At 56.0% G+C, this 22,712-nt stretch overlaps 1 protein-coding gene across 2 annotated transcripts; it reads right to left on the bottom strand.

The window, feature by feature from the left end:
* On the bottom strand, positions 1 to 21,956 carry TFAP2E (transcription factor AP-2 epsilon). 2 transcript variants are annotated; one of them, XM_086479645.1, is made up of 8 exons: positions 21,930 to 21,956; positions 21,370 to 21,816; positions 21,004 to 21,055; positions 6,634 to 6,852; positions 3,780 to 4,008; positions 3,399 to 3,517; positions 698 to 839; positions 1 to 289 (listed from the first exon to the last, which is right to left on the bottom strand). In XM_086479645.1, the coding sequence occupies exons 1-8, from the start codon at positions 21,954 to 21,956 to the stop codon at positions 1 to 3; spliced, it is 1,524 nt and encodes a 507-aa protein (XP_086335771.1). The 2 variants fall into 2 exon arrangements, with proteins under 2 accessions (XP_086335771.1, XP_086335772.1); XM_086479646.1 differs by lacking the exon at positions 6,634 to 6,852.
* Positions 21,957 to 22,712: the final 756 nt, after the last annotated feature.

Below are 22,712 nucleotides of genomic sequence, written 5' to 3'. Positions count from 1 at the left end.
TTATTTCCGATGCTTCACTTCTTTTTCTGACACTTTGGAGTCTCCGGCCGTGTGCCCGTTCCCTGTGCTGTTCATGAACATTTTATCCAGCCCCTTCAGGGACTCTACCAGGTAGTTCTGGAAGGCTGTGAGCGCTGCGCAGATGGCCGGGCCCCCAAAGCCGTGGGTTATCAAGCTGAAATGAGTCAAACAGCTCTGGACACCGGGCTCTAGGATGAGTGAGGGGCGGCTGTTCCCCAGCGGCGAGCGATCCTGGGCTATCAAGTCTGCAAACTCTTTACAAATTTGCCTGAAAGAGAGAGGTTTGCGTTACCATAAATGCGGTTGGAAAGCTGCAGGGTCGTGGGTGTGTTTGGGGTTTCTTTTCCCTCTCCCTGCCCAAGCAGCTCTGTCCCCTCCAGGGGTTTTCGTCTCCAGCCTGCGGAAAGCCCCTGGGCGCAGAGTCGGAGCTGGTGCAGCTGCTGCTGCTCCCAAGGGGCAGTGCCGAAATGCTCCCCGGGGTTAGGGTAAGCTCTCCCGTGTAGGAGCAAGCCTTTCCGTCCATGCTAACTATGCACCTCGCTGCACGCCTTTCAGATCTGTGTGCAGCATACGAGGCCATCTCCCCCCTGCAGAAGAGTAAGCTTTTGGGGGTAACACTGCCCTTCCAGGCTGCGGGTGCCTGGTGCAGCGGTGGCTCGTTGCCGTCTGTACTCACTTGGTAGCCAGCAGCATGTTTTTCCTGGTGTGGAGCTCCGTGGGATCGGAGTGCTGCCGGCACAGGTACTCTGCTGCCGCCTTGGCCGGGAACTCCGTTTCACACACGTACCCGAAATCCCGAGCCAGGTGAACGGCTTCACCTACGAGCAGGACAGATTAGCAAGCTGTGTCAATACCTGCATGAAAGGGGAGCGCTTTCTGCAGCAGCCTCAGCCGTCTCGCTGGTGTGGCTTATTTCTGCTGGGACTGGAGCTCTTTCCTTTCTCAATCGCCACCCAAGAGCTCTCTCCACCTTTGGCTCTTGGGTTGCTGCAAAGACACCACTAGGAGTTTCTTATACTCATCTGTAAGACAATGAGTCTACATGGGTTCAAATGAACCACAGCCAACTCTGAACAGAAGCTGGTTCCTTCCCTTGATAGCTTTTAAAAAAAAGGATCAAGATGGTGCTGGAGTTGGAGCAGGTTGAGGTGCGACTCTCTGGGCTACTGCTCCACAAGGAAGAATGGCAGAGGTGTTTCTCTCTTGGTTCCTTCCCTTGCTGGATCTTTCTCTCCCTGCTTCTTCCAAAATGTTCTGCTTGGCCTCTCCAAATCGAGCAGAGATTTAAACAGGGGCTGGAGGGTGAAAAAGCGACCTTAGCCCCATGACCGCTTGACAAAATGGGGATGTGAGAAACAGGCAGAAGGAACGGGTTTACATCCTCCTGCAGTGAGCAGGGGCCCTCGGGCTGGACGTGCAGGCAACGTATCCATCACCCCGTGGAAGTGCCCACCCATTGATGGAATTGATCCATCTCCAGGCGTCCCCGTGGAAATAATCAGAGCTGATGGCAATTGATCATGCCCAACACCCGAAATCCTGGTCGGGCAGGCAGAGCTAATTTGACTTGCCCCCCTGCTGCTCATACGTATTAGGCCATCCATCCTAATAGCATTAACCTAGATCCCATCACAGCCTCCCCAGCTCCCGGAGCTCAGTCTGTGAAGCCATGTTATGGGAAAGTGTCTGTGCTTCCTGTATAGCATATAACTATGTGGCAGAGGGGCCACAGGAGCCTGTCTGGATGCACATCTCTTTCTGAGAGCTTAAGGATGTTTCTGAAGTGGAAACATAGCCCTGCTGCTCCCCTGGGCCCATGCTGGAGCTATTCTCACGGAGCAGGTGCCCAAGAGAGGGCACGCACTTGGTGGACCTGGCAAGGGCTCCCAGAGGAAGATGCGTTTCTACCTGCAGCCCTCATAGTGCCCCCTGGGTTCCCCAGTACCCACTCTCCCCCAGCTACATGAGTGGCTGTGGGTCAGCGTAAGAAAAAGTATATCATTAGCCCTCAAAAAAGCACCCAGTGTTTTTGGTTTTTTAAATTAACAGACATTGGGAAGGCAGAGGGGAGGAAACAAATTAAACCAAGACAGCAAATGTCCAGGAAAGAGGGTGCCTGGGGCGTAGGGTCACGAGCCAGTTCCTGCGTGCTGAGTAATGGCGATGCAGCAGCACCTTCCTCTGGGTGCAACATCTCCCAGTACCATCACCCGTATGTGCAGGAGGAAGCTATAGCCATCAAGTACACATGGCACCACTCTTTTGTTTACTATGAGCTGGGGAGCAGTAACAAAAACATCAGCAGCCACCTGAAATCAGAATGTACATTTCTTCCTTCCTTTCTTTCTTCCATTCTTTTCTTTCTTTTCTTTTAATGGAAATCAGCCTTTCATTCAGCAAGAACCAACTGCCCTCAGTGACAACCTCCGCCTAATGAAGCGGGTCATTTAATTTGCTGGCAACAATGGAGATGATTTTCTATTCAGAAACTGCAGGCAGCTGCCTCCAACACGCTGGGCGCAAACACAATGGATTCCAAAGCTCGAAGGGAGCCGGAGCTGTCATTGCATTTGTTTGCGTCCCGTGTCCTTTTCTTCCAAGATGCAGCGGCGACATCATCATTTCCATAGCGCGAAAAGTAGGAGGGGAGCAAATAAAACATGCGGCTTTAAGCAGGGGCACCTCACACGTCAGGGCAGGTCGCACGCTGCCTGCCAAGGCTGTGCTGCCCGCAGCCCTCCATGCCACGCTCCGAGGCTGGCTACGACAAACTCCACCCGCAAGATCTCAGAGCTCTGCGGCATCTGCTCGATGTCCTGCTTGTCCCCTGCTGCCCCAGGGGGACAGGACTCGGCTACGGGGCATCTCCTTCTTACGGGAGACAAGACACAAGCCTGAGTGTGGTGATGGAGCCTCGACAGAACAGGGCGACACTGCCCAAGGGCGGCACGGTTGGTGGCACTCGAGTTGTGTCGTGAGTGGGCGCAGAGAGCTACAGAACAGCTGCTAAATTCTTGGCACCTTTATTCAAGCTTTTTTGGTGTTTGGTTTCTGTGGACCTGGCTAAGTGTTATCAGAACTAGCTCACAGAAACAAGCGGCACACTTGGATGTAGCCAAAAGGAAGCTCGCGGCCCCGGTCAGGCTGTGGATGCCTTTTCCCCACGGGCTATGACTGGTCCGACAGAAATGTCTGAGTTTTGGGAGACAGACATGCTTGAATCAGCATGGAGACTTACACAGGGATATTTCCAGTCTCGGTCGGTGGTGACCGCTGCATACTTTGTTTTAAGCGTTCTCGTTTGTGGAAAGCTGCAAATGAGGGGTATTGAAGTTTCGGCACTCCCATCCTTTGCGAGAGTGGAAAGCGACTCTTACCTTCCACGAGGGATGTCAGCAGGGTGACGTTGGCAGCTTTGCGCCTTCCTGCAGGTAGATTTAGTCCAATTTTCTCCAACCTTTCCCTTAAACACCGACCCCCATTTTTTGATTTCGCTCTGTAAAGAGAAAACGAGGAGAGGGAAAAATCATAATGTAATTAATAACTATAACCCCAGTTTAAGCTTTTAGGTTTGAAAGGAAAGAAGCAAAAGCAACAAAAATGCTATTCCCCAACATACCACGGACCAGAATTTCCCATCTCTTAATCTGAGAGGTAAGAGCTGGTGCTGAGCACAAAGCCTGCTTCAGCATTACCCCCTGAATTTCAGTGCAGCCCTGTGCCCTTGGGCTGTCCCAGAGCTCTCAGGAACAGCTTACCTGCGGAGGACTCCGCCGAGGAGAGAGGCGTTGAGACACTCGGGGGGCGAGAGCCTTCTCTGCACCTCCCCGACAGTCACCTTGTACTTGGAAGTGGAGCTGAGAAGCGAGAGGCGGCCAGGCACGGAGCAGAAGACCTCGTTGGGATTCGTCACCCCTCCGATCAGCCCATCTTTGTTCATGGACAGGGTGGAAATGGTGGTGCCATTGGCCTTCGAGGGGATGGGCACTGGGAGACAGGGAAGGGAGAGAGAAGAGGAGACCGTGGCTGAGAGACTCCAGAGCCAGGGAAGCCACTCGGTGACTCTCCTGGCAGCTTTCTAGCCCCCCCGGACCCGTGCACTGCTGTCCGCAGACGCCAGCGTGGCTGGCTGGGATATCTCAGTTAGTTCCTTGTTTTCCTCAATAAAAGAAGAGAGGTGGGGTGATGAAACTAAACTAAATAAAGAAAAAAAAAAATGGAAGAAGCCTGGACTCTGCTTTCGCCTGCTTTCCCACGCCTCCCAGCTCTACTGTAATTAACCCCAAGGTTTTGGGCTGGTCTCCTGCGAGGCTGAGGACTGTCCGCAGCATCGCTGTCTGGACCTGTGACCAGCTTCCCCTCCCTGTCTCCTCTGGGCGCTCCGTGGAGGAGGGTGGCAGGGTGAAGTGCTGGCTCGTCGCGCTGGCCTGGGTGCCGTTCCTGTCCTGCCTGGGCCAGCCGCACACGGCTGCATCCCACCGGACAGCAGGGCTGAGCTCCGACCGTCATGCCCTGCATAAAACCCGGGCAATGCTGGGGTGGCTGAGAGCCATGTTTGCCAGCGTGCGCCAACAGAAACCGGTGGAAAGGGTTTCTTTGACTTCAGCTTTGGGATTAGCCCCACAACAAGCCGCAGCCCTAAACTTTCATCATCTCTGGCTTAAAGGAAGCTCGAGAAGATCAAACCAAATTAACCCAGCACAGGCTTCCTTCTGCTTAATGGGCAAAAGTCAATTAACACAAGAGGTTAGACAGGCAATGGTGACTGCAGCATCGCATCGGGCCCGTGGCATCGCACCCGGGGTGAAGTGGGCACGGTTTTCCCATACGTCATTCCAGTAAGAAACATGCTTAGACGCAATAAAGGTTTATAGGTTAAAACTGTGGCTGAAACATGTGCCAAATCTCTTTGGCTTTTATGTTTTGAAATTAATAACCAGCTTAACTCTGGAAAAAAGCAGGTTTTGAAAGAATCCAAAGAGGACTGCAAATGCCATCGCTCCAGATCATTTCGGCCCTGGCATTCTTTGTGGTTCCTCGGTAATGACTGTTCCACAACGCACCTTCAGATGGGTCCTGCAAGAAACGCAGCGACGAATACCAGGGCGAGATGCAGGTTTTATAAAGGAAATACACATGCCCAAAATGAAACAGAAAACCTGAAAATTAATTGGGGAGGGCACATAGACTGGGCCTATTAGGGGGCGCTTACAATCAGCATATTGTAAACACAGCTCAACAACTTGTTAGTGTGGCAATAAAAAAGTAGCACGTGTTACATAAAAATGGTTCTTGTTTTAAGACTAGAAGATGAATGGAAAAGAGCAAAGGAACATTAAGTTTCCTCTCAGCGTGGAACTTGTACAAAGTCGGGCGACTGAAGGGCAGGAGGCACCGGTGCCCTGCTGCAGTCAGCAGCTGTGGTGTTGGCATTTGCCACGACTGTAGCTGGTTGAGGGACAGCAAGGGGCGAACAAGCATGGAAACATCACCACGCAGTGTAGGAAACCAGAGCTATTTCCAGGAAGTAGCAACGTCAAAGCTTTCTTCTACAGTCCCAGAACAGGTTATATTTGTCTCTAGGGGACACCCTTAAAATAAAAAGTCAGAGCGTGTTTCACAAGTATCCGTGCATTGCTGCATGTGTCACTTCAGGTCCAGGTGCCCAGCGGATGTGGGTTCTGCTGCAGCAAGGGCCACCCCCAAACCAGACACCCCTGGAGAGCAGGTGTTGCTTGTAGCATCATATACTTTGTCTGTTCCTGAAGAGCTCTGTGTAATTCATACACTCGCGTATTTGTGCATGCCTGAAATCATGCGGTGGTGTGCATTCGAGCCGCATGCATGGCTGAGGACCTGCGTACACACGGGGGACTGAACAGCCATGCAGGAGAGAGGGGAATCGTGCCTCACCACACATGTCCATGAAACAGGGCACCTGGGGAGGGGGCAAACCCAGCCGGCACCAGTGTGAGTTAACGCCGGAGCTGGAGGTTGGTGCGACACAGCTCTGGTGCGTTCGCGAGTCGCCCGGCAGCGTGCGGGAAGGTGCAGGGCAGGGTGGTGGGAAGGCACGGATGGATGCCGATGCGCAGCACGGAGACACCACAGCACTTTTGAAACACGTACTGGCATTTTTAGGAACGATGCTACTGTCAGAAACAAATCCCCTTGAAAGCCATAACCCAGAGCCTACCGCTGCGGAGGTTAATGCCCCGAGCAGTTGGGTCAGCCCTGCTCCGTGCCACAAGCAAACCGTGCAGGCACCGGGCACCCGTAACAGAACATGGCTGTTGGCATTGCTCTTCTGCCTCGAGGCCCCAGCCGAGGCCAGAGCCCCGTCACGTTTGGCACGTGCAGGCGTGGGACGGGGCCGCCTGTGCCGTTGGGAGCCAGCACCCCCAGCAGCGGGTCAGCCAGAGTGCGAAGGGAGAAACAGGGCGGGTGGCTGGCCCAGCATCACGCAGAGGTTAAGCGGCAGCGCTGGAAACGGAGCCGGTCTCTTGAGTCCTGTAACAGTGCTTCAGCCATTAGACAACGTTGCCTCAATACAACAAGAATAAACATAGCCACGTTCGCCATTAAGTATTAATTATTGTTATTTGGCCTCACCTGCTGCTGTTTGCCTGGTCTGATCTGCAGCTTGTTTGCCCATAAACATGCTGCAGGAGGGAGACAAGCTACCATTAAAGCCTGACAGCTTTGTTTCCTTGGCTTTTGGGGAACCAAAATTGTCTCTTGTCATCTGAGTAAACCAAAAGTCCCCCTCGATCTTCAGTTGCTGCTTTCCTGTTCCCGCAAGCAGCAGGTGATCGGAGCACCTGAGCCAGCCTGCAGACAAGAAGGAAGCATGAGACCGTTGCGGGTCGGCACGGCACACAGCCGACAGCCCAACGCCCCGGCGCGCGAGCACGCCGACCCGCTGCGTCCGCTGCCGCCGCGGGCAGGGACCCTTCCAGACCAAGACAGGTGCATGCAGGTGCCTGCTACGTGCTGCTTCGCACGGCCTCGCATCAAGGGTTCATCCGAGCTACGGGGCAGAGAAATAAACGGCCAGAGCGGAGACGGGGTTTTCACGACGAGGTTTCTGGGCGCCTGGCTCCGAATAGCCATGACCCGAGTGGGAGGCACTCAGTGTCACTGTGCCCAAGCGGAGTGGCCAGCCAAGGCACGGACCTGAGCCCCGCACGGTGCTTTGCAGCTGGAAATAGAAATTTCACATTGGTGTCACTGCACTGGTCACCTCTTCTGAGGTTTCCTGGGTTCAGGAGATACCCGTCCTTGGCACAGGGGCAGGACGTCGCCTTTCCCTCAACGAGCCAGCTCTCACCCTGCTCATCCCCATGGACAGCTCCCACTCATGACCGTGGAGGACAGGGTTTTCAGCAGAAACACACCCCAGAGATGCTCATTCATACAGCGATGGACGGACGCACTACACAGGCTGATGAGGAAAGGGTTAAATGCTGGTGCCCAAATCACCGTGTGCCCATGGGCTTGGCCCCCTCACACCCGACCTTTCCTGATGAGTGAGACAGGGCTCAGCTGGGACACCCCCTCCCCCAGGAAGATATAAAGGGCAGGACAGAAGCTGCCTTTTCCTCTGCAAGGCTGTGTTTGGGTTGATTCAGCCAAAGAAAGGGGCAAAAGGGGGCGTTGGGCTTTTAGCAGCTGCTCGGAAAACTCCTAAGGAGTGCGAGGTCTTTTTCTCTTATGCCTCTCTTTGCTATCTGCTCTTGTTATTATTATTTCCTGATTGGCCCCGTGCGAGCTCTGCAATCAGCAGGTAGATGGATGAATGGAGGGTGAGCTGGGGAGCCTGCGGCAGCGTTGGGAAAAGGCTGGTCCCAAAAGCCAGGAGCTGCAGCCGGACCCACCAGTACTGGTGGCCTCAGATCAAGAGCCTCATGAAAAAGACACAGCTGAATCTGGGGCAGCCAGAGGGTGAACAGCTCTGCTGTGCTACTGCCAGACCTGTTCTCAAGCAAGAGGTGCTGTGAGCGTGAGGGGCTTTTGAGGAAAAAAGCTGCAGATTTCACAAACTAAAGCCCCAGTGAAGCATTTTGCCCTGGTGAGCCTCTGATCCTGGGGATGCTGCACCTGGGCTAGGGAGCAACACAGGTAAGCACTGCAGAAAGTGTCAGAGGGGTCTGATTTGAAAGTGAAAACTGATTTTGAAATAAGGTTATACTGACAGATCTCGAAGAGCTTCACATGTTGCTAATCCCCAGTCCAGTGCTGATACAGGATCAGGTACTTCAGTCATTAACTCAGTGCCTGGGTGAGCTGGCTTGCTGTTGCAGCTGGGGAGAATTGAGGTAAAGTATTTAAGTGAATTACCAAAGATCAGGCATATGGGCATGATCTGAATGCACACACTTCTGGTATATGGCAATGCTTTTGTAAGCAATCTGGGGTTTACAGCCCTTCCTGACACTTGGGCAATATCTATAGAAAACTGATTAAGTATGGCCTCTGCTTTTACAGCTCCAGACTTTCTTTCCAATGCTGTGAAATATTTGTCACTGCGTCATCTTGTCTCATGATGCTCTTGTGTTTGGAAGCTGGCTCCTGGGAATGGCAGCGAGTCAATAATAGGTGTACGATGTCTTGTTGAACATGGGAAGGGAAACTATCCTCATCTCACCCGTATAATGTCACAGGAAGCATTTCCACGAGGCTCAGCATCTCGCTGCCTCCTTTGATGTTGCCAGGCAGGTACCTCTTGCAATACATTAAGCATTTCACATTGAGCAGCACTGCAGAGTGACACAAACTGCTAGACGAGGCGCCTGCCCTGGTGCTACGCAGCAGGTACACGTGGCTTCATCTTCCCTTCGAACCCGCGAGGCTTGTGTTCTCCCATCAGAGATGCTTTTCTTCGTGCTGAGTTGGATCTGGTTTGTCTTTTAAACATACCTTGAGTGGAACTGTTGGATGATGAAACTTGCATGTCTCTGTCTGCTGTGTCATGAAAACCCCCGATTCAGAGAGCATGAGCGATTTCAAAACAGGCCTGGGTTTCCAAGAACACCAAAGGCTTCGTCCCTCGACTTCCCCAAGATTGAGGGCACCCTGCCTGCATGCAGTTGTCCCCCCATGTCCTGCCCAGCCAGCAGCCTGGGGGTGGTGGGGAGCCCGTGGGCTGGGATGGCCCCAGCCGGCTCCCTGGTCCACCGGAGAATTGTTTTATGACACTGAGCAGGTCACCTCCACAGTTTGGGCTTGACTGTCTCCATCAATAAAATGGAGGTAACAACATCTACCTGGGAGGGATGCTGCAATACCCAATTAAAACTTGCTGAGTGATCCCTGCTTGAAAGGGATCTCTGGGTGAGAAGTCCCTGGGTGGTAAATGTAGCTGGAAGGAGTCAGTCCAGAGCCGAAGCACAGGATGTGCTGACGCTCCCTGGGGAGGCAGACAGGCATGGGAAGGCAGTCCCCATGAGCACGAGGTCTCGGCACCTCCAGCGATGCTGCGGGTGTGACAGGCGCCTCAGCCCTGTCTCTGTGAGGGCTTTTCAGGAGACACCAGGCAGCAGGGTGAAAGAAGAGAAACGCCCCCAAACTGATGATCGCTCGGTTGTGAATCTAGTGGGTGGAGGAAGGAGCCTTGTGCCTTCAAGGTGTCCCAAGATAAAGCATAAAGTTTCTGACACTTTTGTTCTGGTTTGCAGAGGTGGGTCCCTCAGCTTTTAAGTTCCACGTACAAAGAAGAAGGAGCAAAAGGAACCTATTCCTTAAAGGCTTTTTACCCAAGGAACTAGAAAGCCTCGGAGAATTTCCTGCTTTTCCCCGACGAGTTTCAGCACAGACTGATCCGCAGCCCTCTGCCTCTGCTGCCTCATCGTCCCTCTCCCACGTGGTCCAGGGTGACAATGTTCTGCCCCCAAACTCCTGCGCTCCCTCTCATTCCTTGTCTGCATTCACGAACATTTGTGTCTCAAGTTACCACTAAGATTCCTGGAAACAGCCACTTTTACATGTAAATATTCAGTGCAAAAAAGTGCATCTGCAGCTCAGGCTGGGTGTGCAGGTGCTGCCAGGAGCTGCATGTGCCCGCGCTCGGGGGCTGACTGCAGAGCGTCGACTTTTGCTTTGAAGGGAAAAGAGACTTTACCTACAAAAAGATGAAGTACTGACTCATTTCCACACGAGGAAAGTGCTACCTGCTTGCAAAATGATTTGTAAGCAGGAAAATTTGTGGTACTTGGAAGCTGAATCGCTTGTCGTGGTGTTATTTGTTCGGTTCTATTTCCAGCTGGAGCTCAGGATGCTGCAAGGGGAAAAACAAGTCCAGAGGCAACATGCAAATCGCTGCCCGTCTTACGAGTCTGTTTTCTTCTCTCCTTAGATACGTTACAGGTAAATCCTCCTCCTCAGCAGCACCAAATCCCTGGATATTGGAGCTTTTGTTGCAACATCTGTGTCAAAAGTAGGAGTGTGCTACAGTTTAGATGGCGTTTTAAAGGGGTGTCTGTTCATCCTTTTAGAAGACTACCTGAGACAAAACAATCTCTCATCTCCAGGCACAGCACTGTCTCCAGCCACCCCAAAAGCACCTCAGCCCCCCTGGTCCCTCTCCAGGGCCATGCACTGGTCAGCTTGGCTGCGTCAGGGATTGCTGCGGGTTCAGGGCAGCCCAAAAAAAGGCTGCGGGAGGCCTGGGTCATGCTACCCTGCAAGGGGACGCCTGAACCTTGCAAACCTCTTTCGGCCACTCCTCGCTGCAGCTGCTGGGGTTTTGCTTCCACAATACTGCAGGTCAGTGGGGACAGCCCTGAGCCCCCCAGGTTTGTTCCCCGCCGTGTTCAGGTGTTCCTGCGGCTCTGCCCCGCTCCAGGCAGGCAGCGGGGGCAGCTCTGGCCGATGGACGGTTGGGCGCAGCCCCTGGTGAAAGGTGCTCCAGGAAGGCAGGGGATTACTGCTGTCTTTCAGGAAGAGCTTTCAGTGAACTAATCTCGCCTTCGTTTGAATGTCTCTGATGTAAATTATAAGACGGAGATACATATATAAATAAAGAAGTATCTGCATGTGGGTGTGAGCCAGAGGCAACTGCTCCTACCATCCCTTTAAAAGCCCTTTTTCACTGAGGAGGTGCTGCAGAGTTCAGCTGCTTCAATTTCCTGGTGTTTCAGCAGAGAGGTATTTATTGATGGTCCAGGGAAGGAGGTCAGTGCCATCAGCTGTATTTCAAACCCGCAGTCTGTAATTATCCTTTCTTCCCAGAGGGGATTATACAGGTATTTTCTTTATCTTGAATGCACAACCTGAACCAAGTCCCCATGTCAAAGAGCCTCTCTAGGAAACACCGTAATGGGCTCGAAGGCCTTTTCAAATGGAAGGATGGAACGAATCTTGGTTTTTATCTCTGGGCTTTCCAGATTGCAGAGTCCTGATAGGGAAATGGATCTGAGACCCTCGGAAGAGGAGAGGGAGCAGGGATACAACTCCAACTATTCCCATGAGAAAGCTAATCAGGAGAGGTCCCATGCCTATGCAAAACTCCCATACTCAACATTTTGTTTCCCATGCAAATCAATACATTAAGTTATGAACTACATGCTGAGGTGCCATGTGATATTAATTGCATTTTTCTTTCTGTGCCTCTGTTTCAGCCAGCAAAGTACCCGCCGTGTGTCACTGCAGGTCTCTGCTCCTGGGCAGCTTTGGGATGGCTCAATGGGCAGGAAGGTTCAGCCTCCCTGAGACTGGCGGATACAACATCTCAGTTAAAGACAGTACCTGCTTATTATATCGTGTCTTGATAAGAATGGCCAATCAATATCATGGCAAAATTCACTCAGACCTTTGCAAAAGCACCCCGTGCTCCTTCAGGACTGGGAAGGGGATTAGTAAGCAGTTTGTAATTAATAACTTCAGCTAATGCATTTCCCTGCTTTACCATTTAGGAATGATTCAGCCTGGAATGGGCTGCTTGCTCAGAGTATCTTGTGAATTTTTTTGGAAACTGCTCACAAACCATTTGTTGTGAGATCCCACAGGTTTCCCTGCCGTACTTCATGTTGTGGGTTGGGCCGTGCTGTCTGGGGTGCCTCTGATGTAGCAGCCTGAACTGTAACCTCAGGAACACACTGGAAAGCAGCAAATATTAATGGTTAAAATGTCCTCCCAACCAGTGAACCTCAATTGCTTGAACCTTCGCAGGAAATAAATGAAAAAGAATTTGGATTCTGCTTTTGAATGTCAAAGTGTATTTGCAGATATTTACTGCACATGGGTTTTGCCCTTCGATGAAAGAGCTGCTCTGGCACTGCGGTGCCCCCAGCACCCTCAACGCTGCATTTCTCACTTGTTCCTCTACAACTCCATTTCAAAGGTCAGTTTGTGCAGTAATTCAGATTATTTCACTCCCTCTGATTCAAAAATTTTTTTTTTTTTCTGAATCTGCAGCTAAGCGCCTTAGGAAAATAACTATTTAAAATTGAGCTCCATTACTAACTGCCCTGGAAGGGCCGAGGCAGCTCTGCCTCTGCTCGTGTAGAGCCCATGTGCTTCACAGCATGCAGGTGTTGGGAAGGCAAGAAAGGGAAATGGGAGGCTGCAGAGCCCGAGGATTTAAGCCAAAGGAACTGGAAACCCGTGCTGCTCTGTGCTGACGCCAAGGAAAGTTTCTCATCCAACGTCACCCCCGGCCCGGTTCAGCCGCGCTGTGCGGCAGCGAGTGCTCCCGGACTCGCACACACTCCACCGCTCTGCCCCGTAGCATTAACCATCACAGGTTGATTCATTTAGCAGCGCAAACTCCCATTACATTTTGGCAACCAGTCTACGGGATCTTTATGTGTTTAAACAGTATAATCCATTTTACAGTAACACGCTTGAGAGGTTTTCCCTGTATTCCCTATAGAAGCGCCTGAATTTGTGTGGCTTGGATCTACATAATCTAAAAAGGGAGAACAAAGATGCAGTGTCTTTTGCGAACGGCGGCGGATCCCACGTAAGCCACGGTAGTGTTGCTATCAATTTGTTAAAACGTATTTAGATTATTGAAGGGCAAAAGACCCTTCAGCAGAGATTAGGCATGAATAATAACAGAAAAATACTTCTCTTCATATAGAACTTGCTGCCAATCTGCAGAGCGTGCGGGAGGGTCTTGAGCTGAGTCTCAGACCGCAGCAATGTCAGTCTGTCGGGTACCTGTCGTTCTGGAGCCGCCGGCTCGCCCGGGGATCGCTCTGGGGAGAGGCATCGCTCTCCCACTTATCACAGTGAAAGTGCTTTTGCTTGTCCTTGCTCAGAAGGTGCTCTGGGTTTCTAATGCCTGGCAAAGCAGACGTGTTGCAGCCTGGTCAGCACCGTGCTCCAGCCAGGGCACACACTGGGGAACACCTCCACAGTGGCCGAGGCCCACCACGGTGCCCGGGAGGAGCCGTGGGGAAGGATGTCTGCATCTTTCTAAGGGGAAAACGCCAACCAGCCACAGAAATTGCATGGGAAGAAGTCAGCTGGCTGCGTGGGAGCATGCAGGAGACTGCAGCACAGCTCTTGCAGCATCTACGAACCCTCTGATGACGTTTCCTTGATAACTGCCCCTGTCTCCTGTTAACTTGGATCTTGTGCTTGAAGACACCCTCAATACCCTTGCTCCGATCCTCTGCTCACACCTCACCAGCCCCAGGACTGTGGCCCCACTTTCCCCAATGCACGGGGCCATCTTCCAGGGAGCCCTAGGGACACGCCATCCCTGCACAGCCACCTCGCTGGGGACACCGCTTGCTCCCTGGGACCTGTCCGACCAGTCCAGAGGGAGTAGGGCCTGACCCGATCCCTCACTCCCTGGCGCCTCGGCACTTGGGTGACTGATGCCAGATAAATGCCTGAGATAGAGGGTGGGGAGACTCAGCGCGGCTGGAATCCCAAGCACGCGCCACAGAAGCTGCGACGGCTTTTTAGGCTGCAAAGGTGAACCTGCGAGCAGCTCCCCTTGTCCTGCTCCAGAACCCCTCGCACCTGAGCTGCAGGCACACTGGTCTGGGCCATTTAATTGCAATGAGTAACTTGGGCTCATTTTTAGCAATTCCTTCTCACTCCCTTGTGCTTCTCTGCTCTTTTCCACTAAGCCACAACATTTAACTTCTCCCCAAACCAAAGGTGATACCCAGACAGGGCAGAGCTGGGTATGGGATGAGGCATGGAGACGAGAGCTGAGCATGCAGCAGCTCCAAGCATTATATCCACATTTGCTAATTAGTTCCTCTACTGAGAATTAAAATAAACAAACAAATGGAAGGACAGCAAGAATGAGTAATTCCCTACGATCACACAGGAAAGGGTGGGAGGGTTTAGTGGTTAGGGTGCTAGTCTAGGACTTCAGAGAACCTCATTTAGGCTCTTCAAATAATTAAGGCAGATTGCAAACATATTTTTTTCTGAGATCATGTATCTTGCAATATTACTAAACAGGGAGGAATGATCTACGTTTGCCTCTGCTCTGCTGCAGATTTGGTGTGACCCTGGGCTGGAGGCACAGGAATGGGTCCCCATGGGTCTTGCCTGTGTCTACAACGAGAAGGGTCTGCGGCAGTGGAGCACTGGCTGAGCCACTGAGCTGCAAAAACATCTCACGGCCCCAGAAACGGAGGAAGAGGTGGCCAGAGCCTGCCCAGGGCACCCATGTGCCTCGCTTGATGCTGTCCCAAGGAGAAGCCTCACCTGGGGTCCACCTCTGGCTGGACTTGGTTTAACTCACAAGCCAACATGCCAAAAAAGCAACCCAAGCTGGCTTTTCTGAACCTTTAAGAACTGCTCTTTACTTCTAACAAAGAAAAAATTCATTTGAAAACATCTAATTAAACATTAAGTCACGACAAGGTACATGAAACTTGGAGATAACACATGCCTGGGAGGCACTGGGGAGGTTGAGACAAAGCCCAGCGCCTTCACCGGTGCCCGCGTGTGTTATCTCACATGAACACACACCTGGGTTTATCCTGGTGCAATTATAGGACATAAAAAATATAATGTTAATGGAGGAATGGTGATCTGGATGCAGTTCAGAGTAAAAACTTTCTTTTAAGTTTCACTGTTTGGTTAGTAGGTGTTCCTGCCGCGCACACATGTGTGCGAGGGAGAAGCGCCCGGATCGGGAGGTGTGACTGTGTTTTGATGAACGCTGTATCTCGCGGTGTGTGCGAGGGCTTGTCTAAACTTTAAAGCCTTTGTGAGCGGCGCTAAGGCAGCAAAGCCTCCAGTCAAGACCCGTCTTGTCCCAGGTGAGCCCCTTTTCCCACTCAGGCAAGCTGCCGCAGCAGATAAAGCTGCAGAAAGCCAGGAGGGCTCTGCCAGCCAAGCTCAGCACCCAGCGTCTGACTGGGGTCCAAGCACCTCCGCCCACATCCGTGGACAGTCTTATAAAAGACGTGTCTTCGCAGCCCCGGGTGTTTTACAGGATGACCTCATTTATTACCTTGCTCGTCACAGGAAATGATGTTTATCTAATCTACCATTCTTTCAGGACTTTTTTTTCCTGCCACATCTGGCTTCATGCGGCAGTTCATACTTTCTCTCTGCGCTGAAACAAAGGAGAAATGGCACCGCTGCCACCACGCCAGCACCCTGGTCCCACCAGCAGCCCCGCACATGGAGCCCACGGGGAGATTTTTCTTCAAAACCTGGAGCTCGCGTGTGGTGGCGAGTGGATCTGAGGATCTCGGTCTTAATCTCCCTCCTCTGCTGCATTCTTTAGTAGTGACAGCTACTTCTTGCAGTATTTCTAAATGTGGGCTCGGAGCACTCTGAGGCACAGCTTTCCATCCATCTGTCCAGCATCCAGCCAAACAGGTCCACATTCCTGAGCAGAAACGCTAGCACTGCCACTCTGGAGCAGCTGAAAAGCCTCCGATGGAAATTTAAACCAGTCACAAACACGAGGGAGAGCGCAGCGGCCGAATCCTGCTGCCTCGACACGAAGCCAGGGGATTTCAGTCCCCACCAGCCAGGCAGCACCCGTGTGCCCTACACGCCTGGGTGCCAGCCTGAGCCCGTGCTGGCTACACCCTGCTCCGTCTGTACGCCAGGTTGTAAAACGCTGCAGCCAAAATGCTTGCCCGCGAGCGGGGTGTGCAGGCCCCTGCGGCTCTCCCCGCTCCCACTGCTCGCAGGGCCCCGTCTTGCCCCGGCCCAACCTCAGGCTGCTCCTGCACCCCAGTGTGCCCCCGGGCTCCAGGTGCCAGGGAAGGAGATTTGTGTTTCTCTTTGTAATAAAAAGGCTCTACCAGAAGCTTGCTGCTGATCCTGAAAGGATGTCAAAGCAGTAAAACCCCTCCTTATTTTACGACCAAGCTGCAGGATTTTTTGCTACCGAGGGCAGCAGCGTACTTCTTGGGTTGGTAAACAGACGATCCCTTTCTCCTCGCCCAGCCGAGGGAAGGACCCGCACCAGGAGCACCAGCTGCTTAGGGCTCGCTGGGTCTCCAGGAGGGTTTCAGGTCCAGGCACGAGTAGCTGTCCCAGGCGCCTAAACCCCAGCACAGCAGGTGAACAGAGCAGAAACCGCCCGTAGCTGCTGTAGCCTGAAGAAACCAGAGGCCAGGAGCAAACTTTTTCAGAGTTAATTTTACTGTTTTCAAGCCAAATATCTTCCTGGTCTTATATAAACGATTGGGAGGAAAAGAAAAAAAAAAAAAAAACAACCCAAAAACGAAAAAATAACAACAACAGCAAAAGGCGCCGAAAACCATTTCTGAAATACTTTTGAAAAAGAGGGAGAACGAACAAATGCATATACAAAGGATATTCATGAAAGCTCTGCGGCCCTATCCAGGATTTTATCCATTTAATTCCCAAACTAAATATATCCCCTATTTGTCACGCCACTACAGGGGAGCTGATCCTCCGTTTTTCAGTGCTATTCACAGCTTGCAGTGAAATCCCAGCTCTTCTTCCGTCCCACCCAGCACCCTGCAGCCAAATGGAACACAAACACACACACACACACACCCCCGCACCCCGCACCGGGGTTCCCCCGGGACCCCCGCATCACCCGGCGCCAAACGCCTCCAGCCCGAGGGCTGCCCACGGGAATAACGAACCGGAGCCAGTCCCGAGAGCGATGGTGCAAACGGAGTTCCGAACGCCCGTTTTCAGCCCGGACCTGCCTCCCGGCGCTGACCCCGCTGCGGGACCCGGCTACCCCAGCCCGCCGTGCGGGAGCCGCGCAGCCACGGTCGGGGCTGCGGGACCGGGATCCCGGGGCTCCCTCCACCCAGAGCCCTTGCTAAGGCGGTATCCCCCTTCTCCTCTCCCTCCGCCGCTTGCTAAATTCGTGGCCACCTGCAGCAAAAGGGGCCCGAGCGCTGCAGGCTCGGGAAAACACACCCGTGGGGTATCGGCACGCTGCATCCCTCGGATCTCTGCAAAAATCCCCTGTAATGATATTAACTGCTAAAAACGATGAAGCTTATTTAAGAAGGAAAGGGGGGAAAAACAAACACGCAGCCAGGGATACTGTGGCATCGCTCTCCGGGGCTCCGGGCGGTTCCTTCCCGCAGCGCCGGGCAGCGCAACCCCCGCGCCCGCTGCTGGGGCCCGTTCGTGCGGGGGGACACATGCAATGGCAGCGGCCCCCCCCCGCCCCCCGCGATGGGGACGGGCCCCAGAGCCCCCCGTTTCGTTCTAATTTTGACTGGGGGGTTCCCTGCTCTTGGCTGGAATTAAAAGCGCCTCCAAATAGAGGAGTTACAAGGTGGCTGCAGGGATTTGGGGCAGGTGATTAATATTTTGTTGAACCAGGACAACAGGATCTCGACAACTAATTAAGGAGAGATTTATCTGTTTTCACATGCACAGGTTTATATCAGGTTTCTGTCCGAGGGCCATATCGTCAGGAATTCAAGGATTAATCATCCCCGGTGCGATATTTGAGATCTCCGTGCGATTTATGACGGAACTGCTCTTTTTAACGTTTACCCTCACTCCCCACGGAGACGGGCGCACCGACAAACCCCGCTGTCCATCTGCAAACCTCCTCGCCTTCACTGTCTGCTTGGAAACCGCTCGGGATCCGTCTCTGATATTTTTTTTTTTTTCCTAATTCATTCCGGCCGCGGGGGCCGGGGCTTCTCCTTGGGCTCACCTCTCGTTGCGGCTCCGGGAGTCAGTTCAAAGCAGACGGAGTCAGTTCAGAGCAGACAGAGCCAGCGAAGGAAGAACGACCCCCGTATTATATATTTAAAAAAAAATAATAATAATAAAGCAGACTGAAAAGAAATTAATTCGCCCGGTTCGAGCGGGGAGCAGCTGCGTTTGCCACTACCGCCTGGCAGCTCCTGCGCGCAGCGCTGCCCCCGGCGCGGAGCGAACCGCCCGTGATTTGGGGGACCAGCACACCGCCAGCCGCCGCTCCCAGGGTCTCTCCCGGTCCTCGGGCTCACCGGCTGCCCGGGCTGCGGCGGGACCCGGGACCTCCCCGGAGACTGCAGCTTCCCTAATTCCCCAGCTTTCTTTTTGAGCCGAACTCGTCCGTTTTGGAGCATAGCTTCCAGGGCCGCTCCGCAGAGGAGGGGGAGCACGGCCATCGAAATACGGGCAAACGGGGACCGGAGACGCCGCCGGAGCCCGACCCGAGCACCGGGCAGCTGTGCAAGATGCGGCGCCCGGTGCTGCCACCGCTACAAGAAACCCCCCTGGTGCCTCCGTTCCGGCCGCGCTGCGGCTGCCGGGTCGCTGCTGGCCGCCTTGGGGAGGGGGCTGCCCGCGCCCCCCCCCCAGACATACACTTTGCTTCGGATTGATCCATTTCTCAGCTGCTCCAACAAACTCGGGGCTTTGAGCAGAGACAGGGACACCCCGATAGTGTACCTCCCTCAAGGCTGTGGTCGAAACCTGATTATTCTCCAAAAATATATCTGCGTCTTTATCCCAAATACAGCAGGAAAATAAAATCCCAACGAACCAAGGGAACCGGAATGGGGACAGCGAGTGTCCGCAGGCACAGGGGCTGCAGACGACCTGCACCCACAGGCCCCACTTTTCAGCCAGGGTTATTTTGTTTTGGTTTTGTTTTGGGGTTGATTTTTTTTTTTTTTTCAAGACACTAAAGATCCCCAGGCACAAATCTGGCACTAAACAACAACAAATCCTCCTGACGGGAGACGAAAATTTCTAAGTAATTTTTTCAAAAAAAGGAGGGAAAAAAAAAAAAAAAAAACAACAAACAAACCCCACTGTAACTTCAACCGAACTTCCAGGCAAATACTCTCACCGCAGCGTTTTGTGACGGTGCCCCGAGTGCTGCCGGCACCCACGGCCCAGCGAGCGCACGACCGGCGCTCCTGCCCAGCGAGCGCACACGCGTCCCGCAGCTTGTGGCAACCATTTCTCACGCAAGGATATTTAATGAAACGCCTCTCATGTGTTCTAATTAAAGCCAAAATAATTACGGTCATTAATGCTCCACTGAAATGCCCCGTGTAATGAAGCTGTGTTCTTAGCGTCGCAATTTTGATGGAAAAGGGGCTGTAACGCACCGTGAACGCCGCTCCCCCCGCGTAACGACTGCCACAGCCGATGTCGGCGGGCGAAGAGTCACACGATCGGGATATTTTTTCCCGATTGCCGGGGCTGGGCAGTTACAGGGGGTTCGGCTGCGGCCGGGCCATGGGAGATGTCCCCGACAGGACCGGGACCGGAGCTTGCTGCAGCCCCGGACGCAGCCGACGACCGAAAACTTCCCGTTTTCAGCGGTGTTTTGCCAGAGCCCGGGCCGGCCGAGGCCAGCACCCCCCCCTGCCCCCGAGGCGCTCGGTGTTTCACCCAGCGACCCCGCACCCCGCTGGGCTGCGGGCACGGGGCCGGGCCGCGTTAACCCCCCGCCGGGCAGCTGCGGTTTCGTTCGCCCGCCGGTGCTGGAGACCGTACCACGGAGCAGCAGTTATACACGTCCTTTCTATCCACGTAATTTTGTAAAAAATGGCGGGGAGAAGCCAAGAGCAGCGCTTGAATATTGCAAACGAGTTACCGCCCCGAGCAGCCGCATCAATCGCTCACGTCCCCCCCGCTCCCAGCAATGCTCCGGTGAAGTTTTTATTAGAAAAATATTTTATGGAATTGAGCTGTTTTAACCACGGGGCTTTGTCTGGAAGCAGAGGGGCTGTTTAGCAGGTGGGGGAGAATCGGCAGTAAATTAGGAGAGGCGGCGGGAGACATCGGGGGCCGTGCGGGGCCTCTGCCCGCTTCCCCGCTCAGGCCCCGGGAAGGAGGGGCTGGCCTCCCCGCCGGTCCCCGGGGCAAAGCCCCGTTTCTGGAGCCGCAGACGGGGAGTCCCGGCAGGCCCGGGTTGTTGCCGAGGCGGCGGGTGAGCCCCGGCGGGGGAACGGGGGCGGCCGCCCAGGGGGCTGCGGGATGCTCCCCGGCCGCGGGGACGGGCAGCACCGGTTTCTACGGCCGCGCCACCACCTCACCCCCGTTAAACGCGTCCTTCCCCCCGGTACGATCCCCTCCGAACGGCTGCGCTGAGCCTTGGCCCAGCGCTCTCCGCGCCCGAGGCGGTGAGGAGCCACGCGCGGCCTGGGCTGCCTCCCCCGCCGCGGGGCGCAGGGCACCGGCCCGGGGCGGCGGGACCGGCAGCGCCGGGACCTGCCGCTGAGAGCTGCCGGTGTATCCCCGGGGCTTCCCACACAAACCGTCGTCGGCTGCCGACGGGGAGGGCCCCTGGGCATCCCTATAGCCGGGTCCCCCCGTCCGGGTCCCTCGGTCCCCGGTACCGGGAAGAAGCGGCGGCCTCGGTACCGGCAGGAGGAGCCCAGCGGGCCGGGGGGACACGGACGCGCTGGGCCCCCGGGACTCGCAGCTTTCGTTTCAATCTCGCCGGGGACAGCAGCGAGCCCTTCCCGACGGGAGGGGAGCGGCCCCGCGGGACGGCTGTGGCGGGGGAAACCCGACGCAGGGGAGCCCCGAGGGCAGAAGCGGGGCGCGGAGCTCGGCCCGGTGCTGCGTCCCGCCGTGCCGCCGCGTTCTTACCTTTCTTGATCACGGACTGATCGAGCAGGTTCATCCCGCCGTCGTCCACGGCCTGAAAGCACCGAAGCAAGAGCCGTCACCCGGCGGCTCCCGGTGCGGACGGGCACCGGCCGCTCGGGGCGTGGGGACAGCGCGGACGGGGACAGGGTCACCCGCTGCCCCCGGGCAGGAGGGATCATTCGGGCACGGAGGAGCCCCGGTAACGGAGCTCCCGGCGCTGCGGCCCTCCTTGCCCTGGTGTACGGATGCTGCGGGGCCCGACCGGACACACACACCCCCCTGCTCCCCGGGCGCACAGGCGGCGGTGGGCTCGGTCCCCGCCGTGCCGCGCCCGCCCCTCCCTGGGCACCCTCCGTTCCCCGGTACCTGGATGTCCTCGATGCCGTGGTGACCGAGGCCGTGGAGGCCCAGCGGGCCGTCGGCGAGGCCGTGTCCGCCGTCGGGCAGCCCGTGGAGCAGGCGGGGCACGGTGGGGTACTCGCGGCGGGGATCGAGCCCCAGGGCGCGGTGGGTCTGCGAGAGCAGCCCCGCGTCGTCCTGCCGGCCGCGCTGCGGGGGCCAGGCGGGCTGCTGGTGCTGGTGCAGCGGGCTGAGCGCCGCGTACGGGTCCCCCAGGTGCGGGTAACCGGGCTCCTGGCCCTGCGGGTAGGGCAGCGGCGGTTGCGGGTACGGCGGGGGGAAGTAGGGCGGCTGGAAGTCGGCGGCGGGCGTGTGGCAGAGCGGCGGAGCAGAGCCGTAGGGCGCCTGGTTGAGAGCGGGCAGCTGCGGCAGGCGGGCCCCGGCCGGTGCCCCGGGCAGCCCCTCGGCACGGTCCTGCGGCGGCGGAGACAGCGGCGGTGAGGCAGGAGCGGACCCCCGGCCCCGACCCCCCCCCCCGGCCCGGCCCCGGCCCGGCCCGCCCCGCCCGCGCCCCGGCCCGCACTCACCATGCCCGGGTAGCTGTGCACTAGCATCTGTGCGGGCCCGCGGCAAGCCCCGGGCGGGCCGGGCCCCGGGGGTGCCCCCGTCTCCGCCCCTCTATCCCGCCGGAGCGGCGTCTCCCATCGCCCGCCCGCTCCTCTGCGCCGGCCCCGACTCCATGCGCGCCAGTTATAGCGGCGGGGGCGCGCCCGCCGCGCCGGGAGCGCGCGTCAGAGCGCGGGGACGGGGACGCGCCGCCCGCTCCCGCAGGGCCTCGACGGCTCCCGACGGCTCCCGACGGCGGGCACAGCGGGACGGCGGCGGGAGGCGGACGGGGCGGAGGGCGAGGGGCGCCCGCCGCCCCCGGGAGCGCGACCACTGCTGCTCCCCGCGCCGTCGGGCGACCCTGCTCCCGCCGCTCCCCGCGTAGCACGGTGCGGCACAAACCCCCCTCCGGTGCCACCCCCAGCCTCCCCCCGCCCCGGGCAGCGCCGCCTGAGAGCCCTGTCGGGGAGAGCCCCGAGGCCGCGCCGGGGACCGAGCCCCGAGGGCCAGGAGGGCCCGGGGGTGCGGACGAGCTGCGGGACCGCGGCGACGCTCTACGGTTTGACTTTATTAGCCCGAGCAGGGCGCGGGGACCCGGACCGTGAGCACAGTGAGGGCCCCGGCGGCAGCTGCAGCCTCTGCCCGACGGCGGCCGGAGCGGGGCCCGGGGCCGTTCCTGCCGGGAGACTCCGGGGGTCCCCCCAGGGGCTCTTTCCCCTTCCTCCCCGATGGAGAGCGGGAAGCCCCAGCCCTGGCCTGGAGAG

The sequence above is a fragment of the Leptosomus discolor genome, chromosome Z (genome assembly GCF_034619465.1).
Source record: "Leptosomus discolor isolate bLepDis1 chromosome Z, bLepDis1.hap2, whole genome shotgun sequence".
In the NCBI taxonomy this organism is placed as follows: domain Eukaryota; kingdom Metazoa; phylum Chordata; class Aves; order Leptosomiformes; family Leptosomidae; genus Leptosomus; species Leptosomus discolor.
This window is presented reverse-complemented; position numbering and strand designations above follow the sequence as displayed.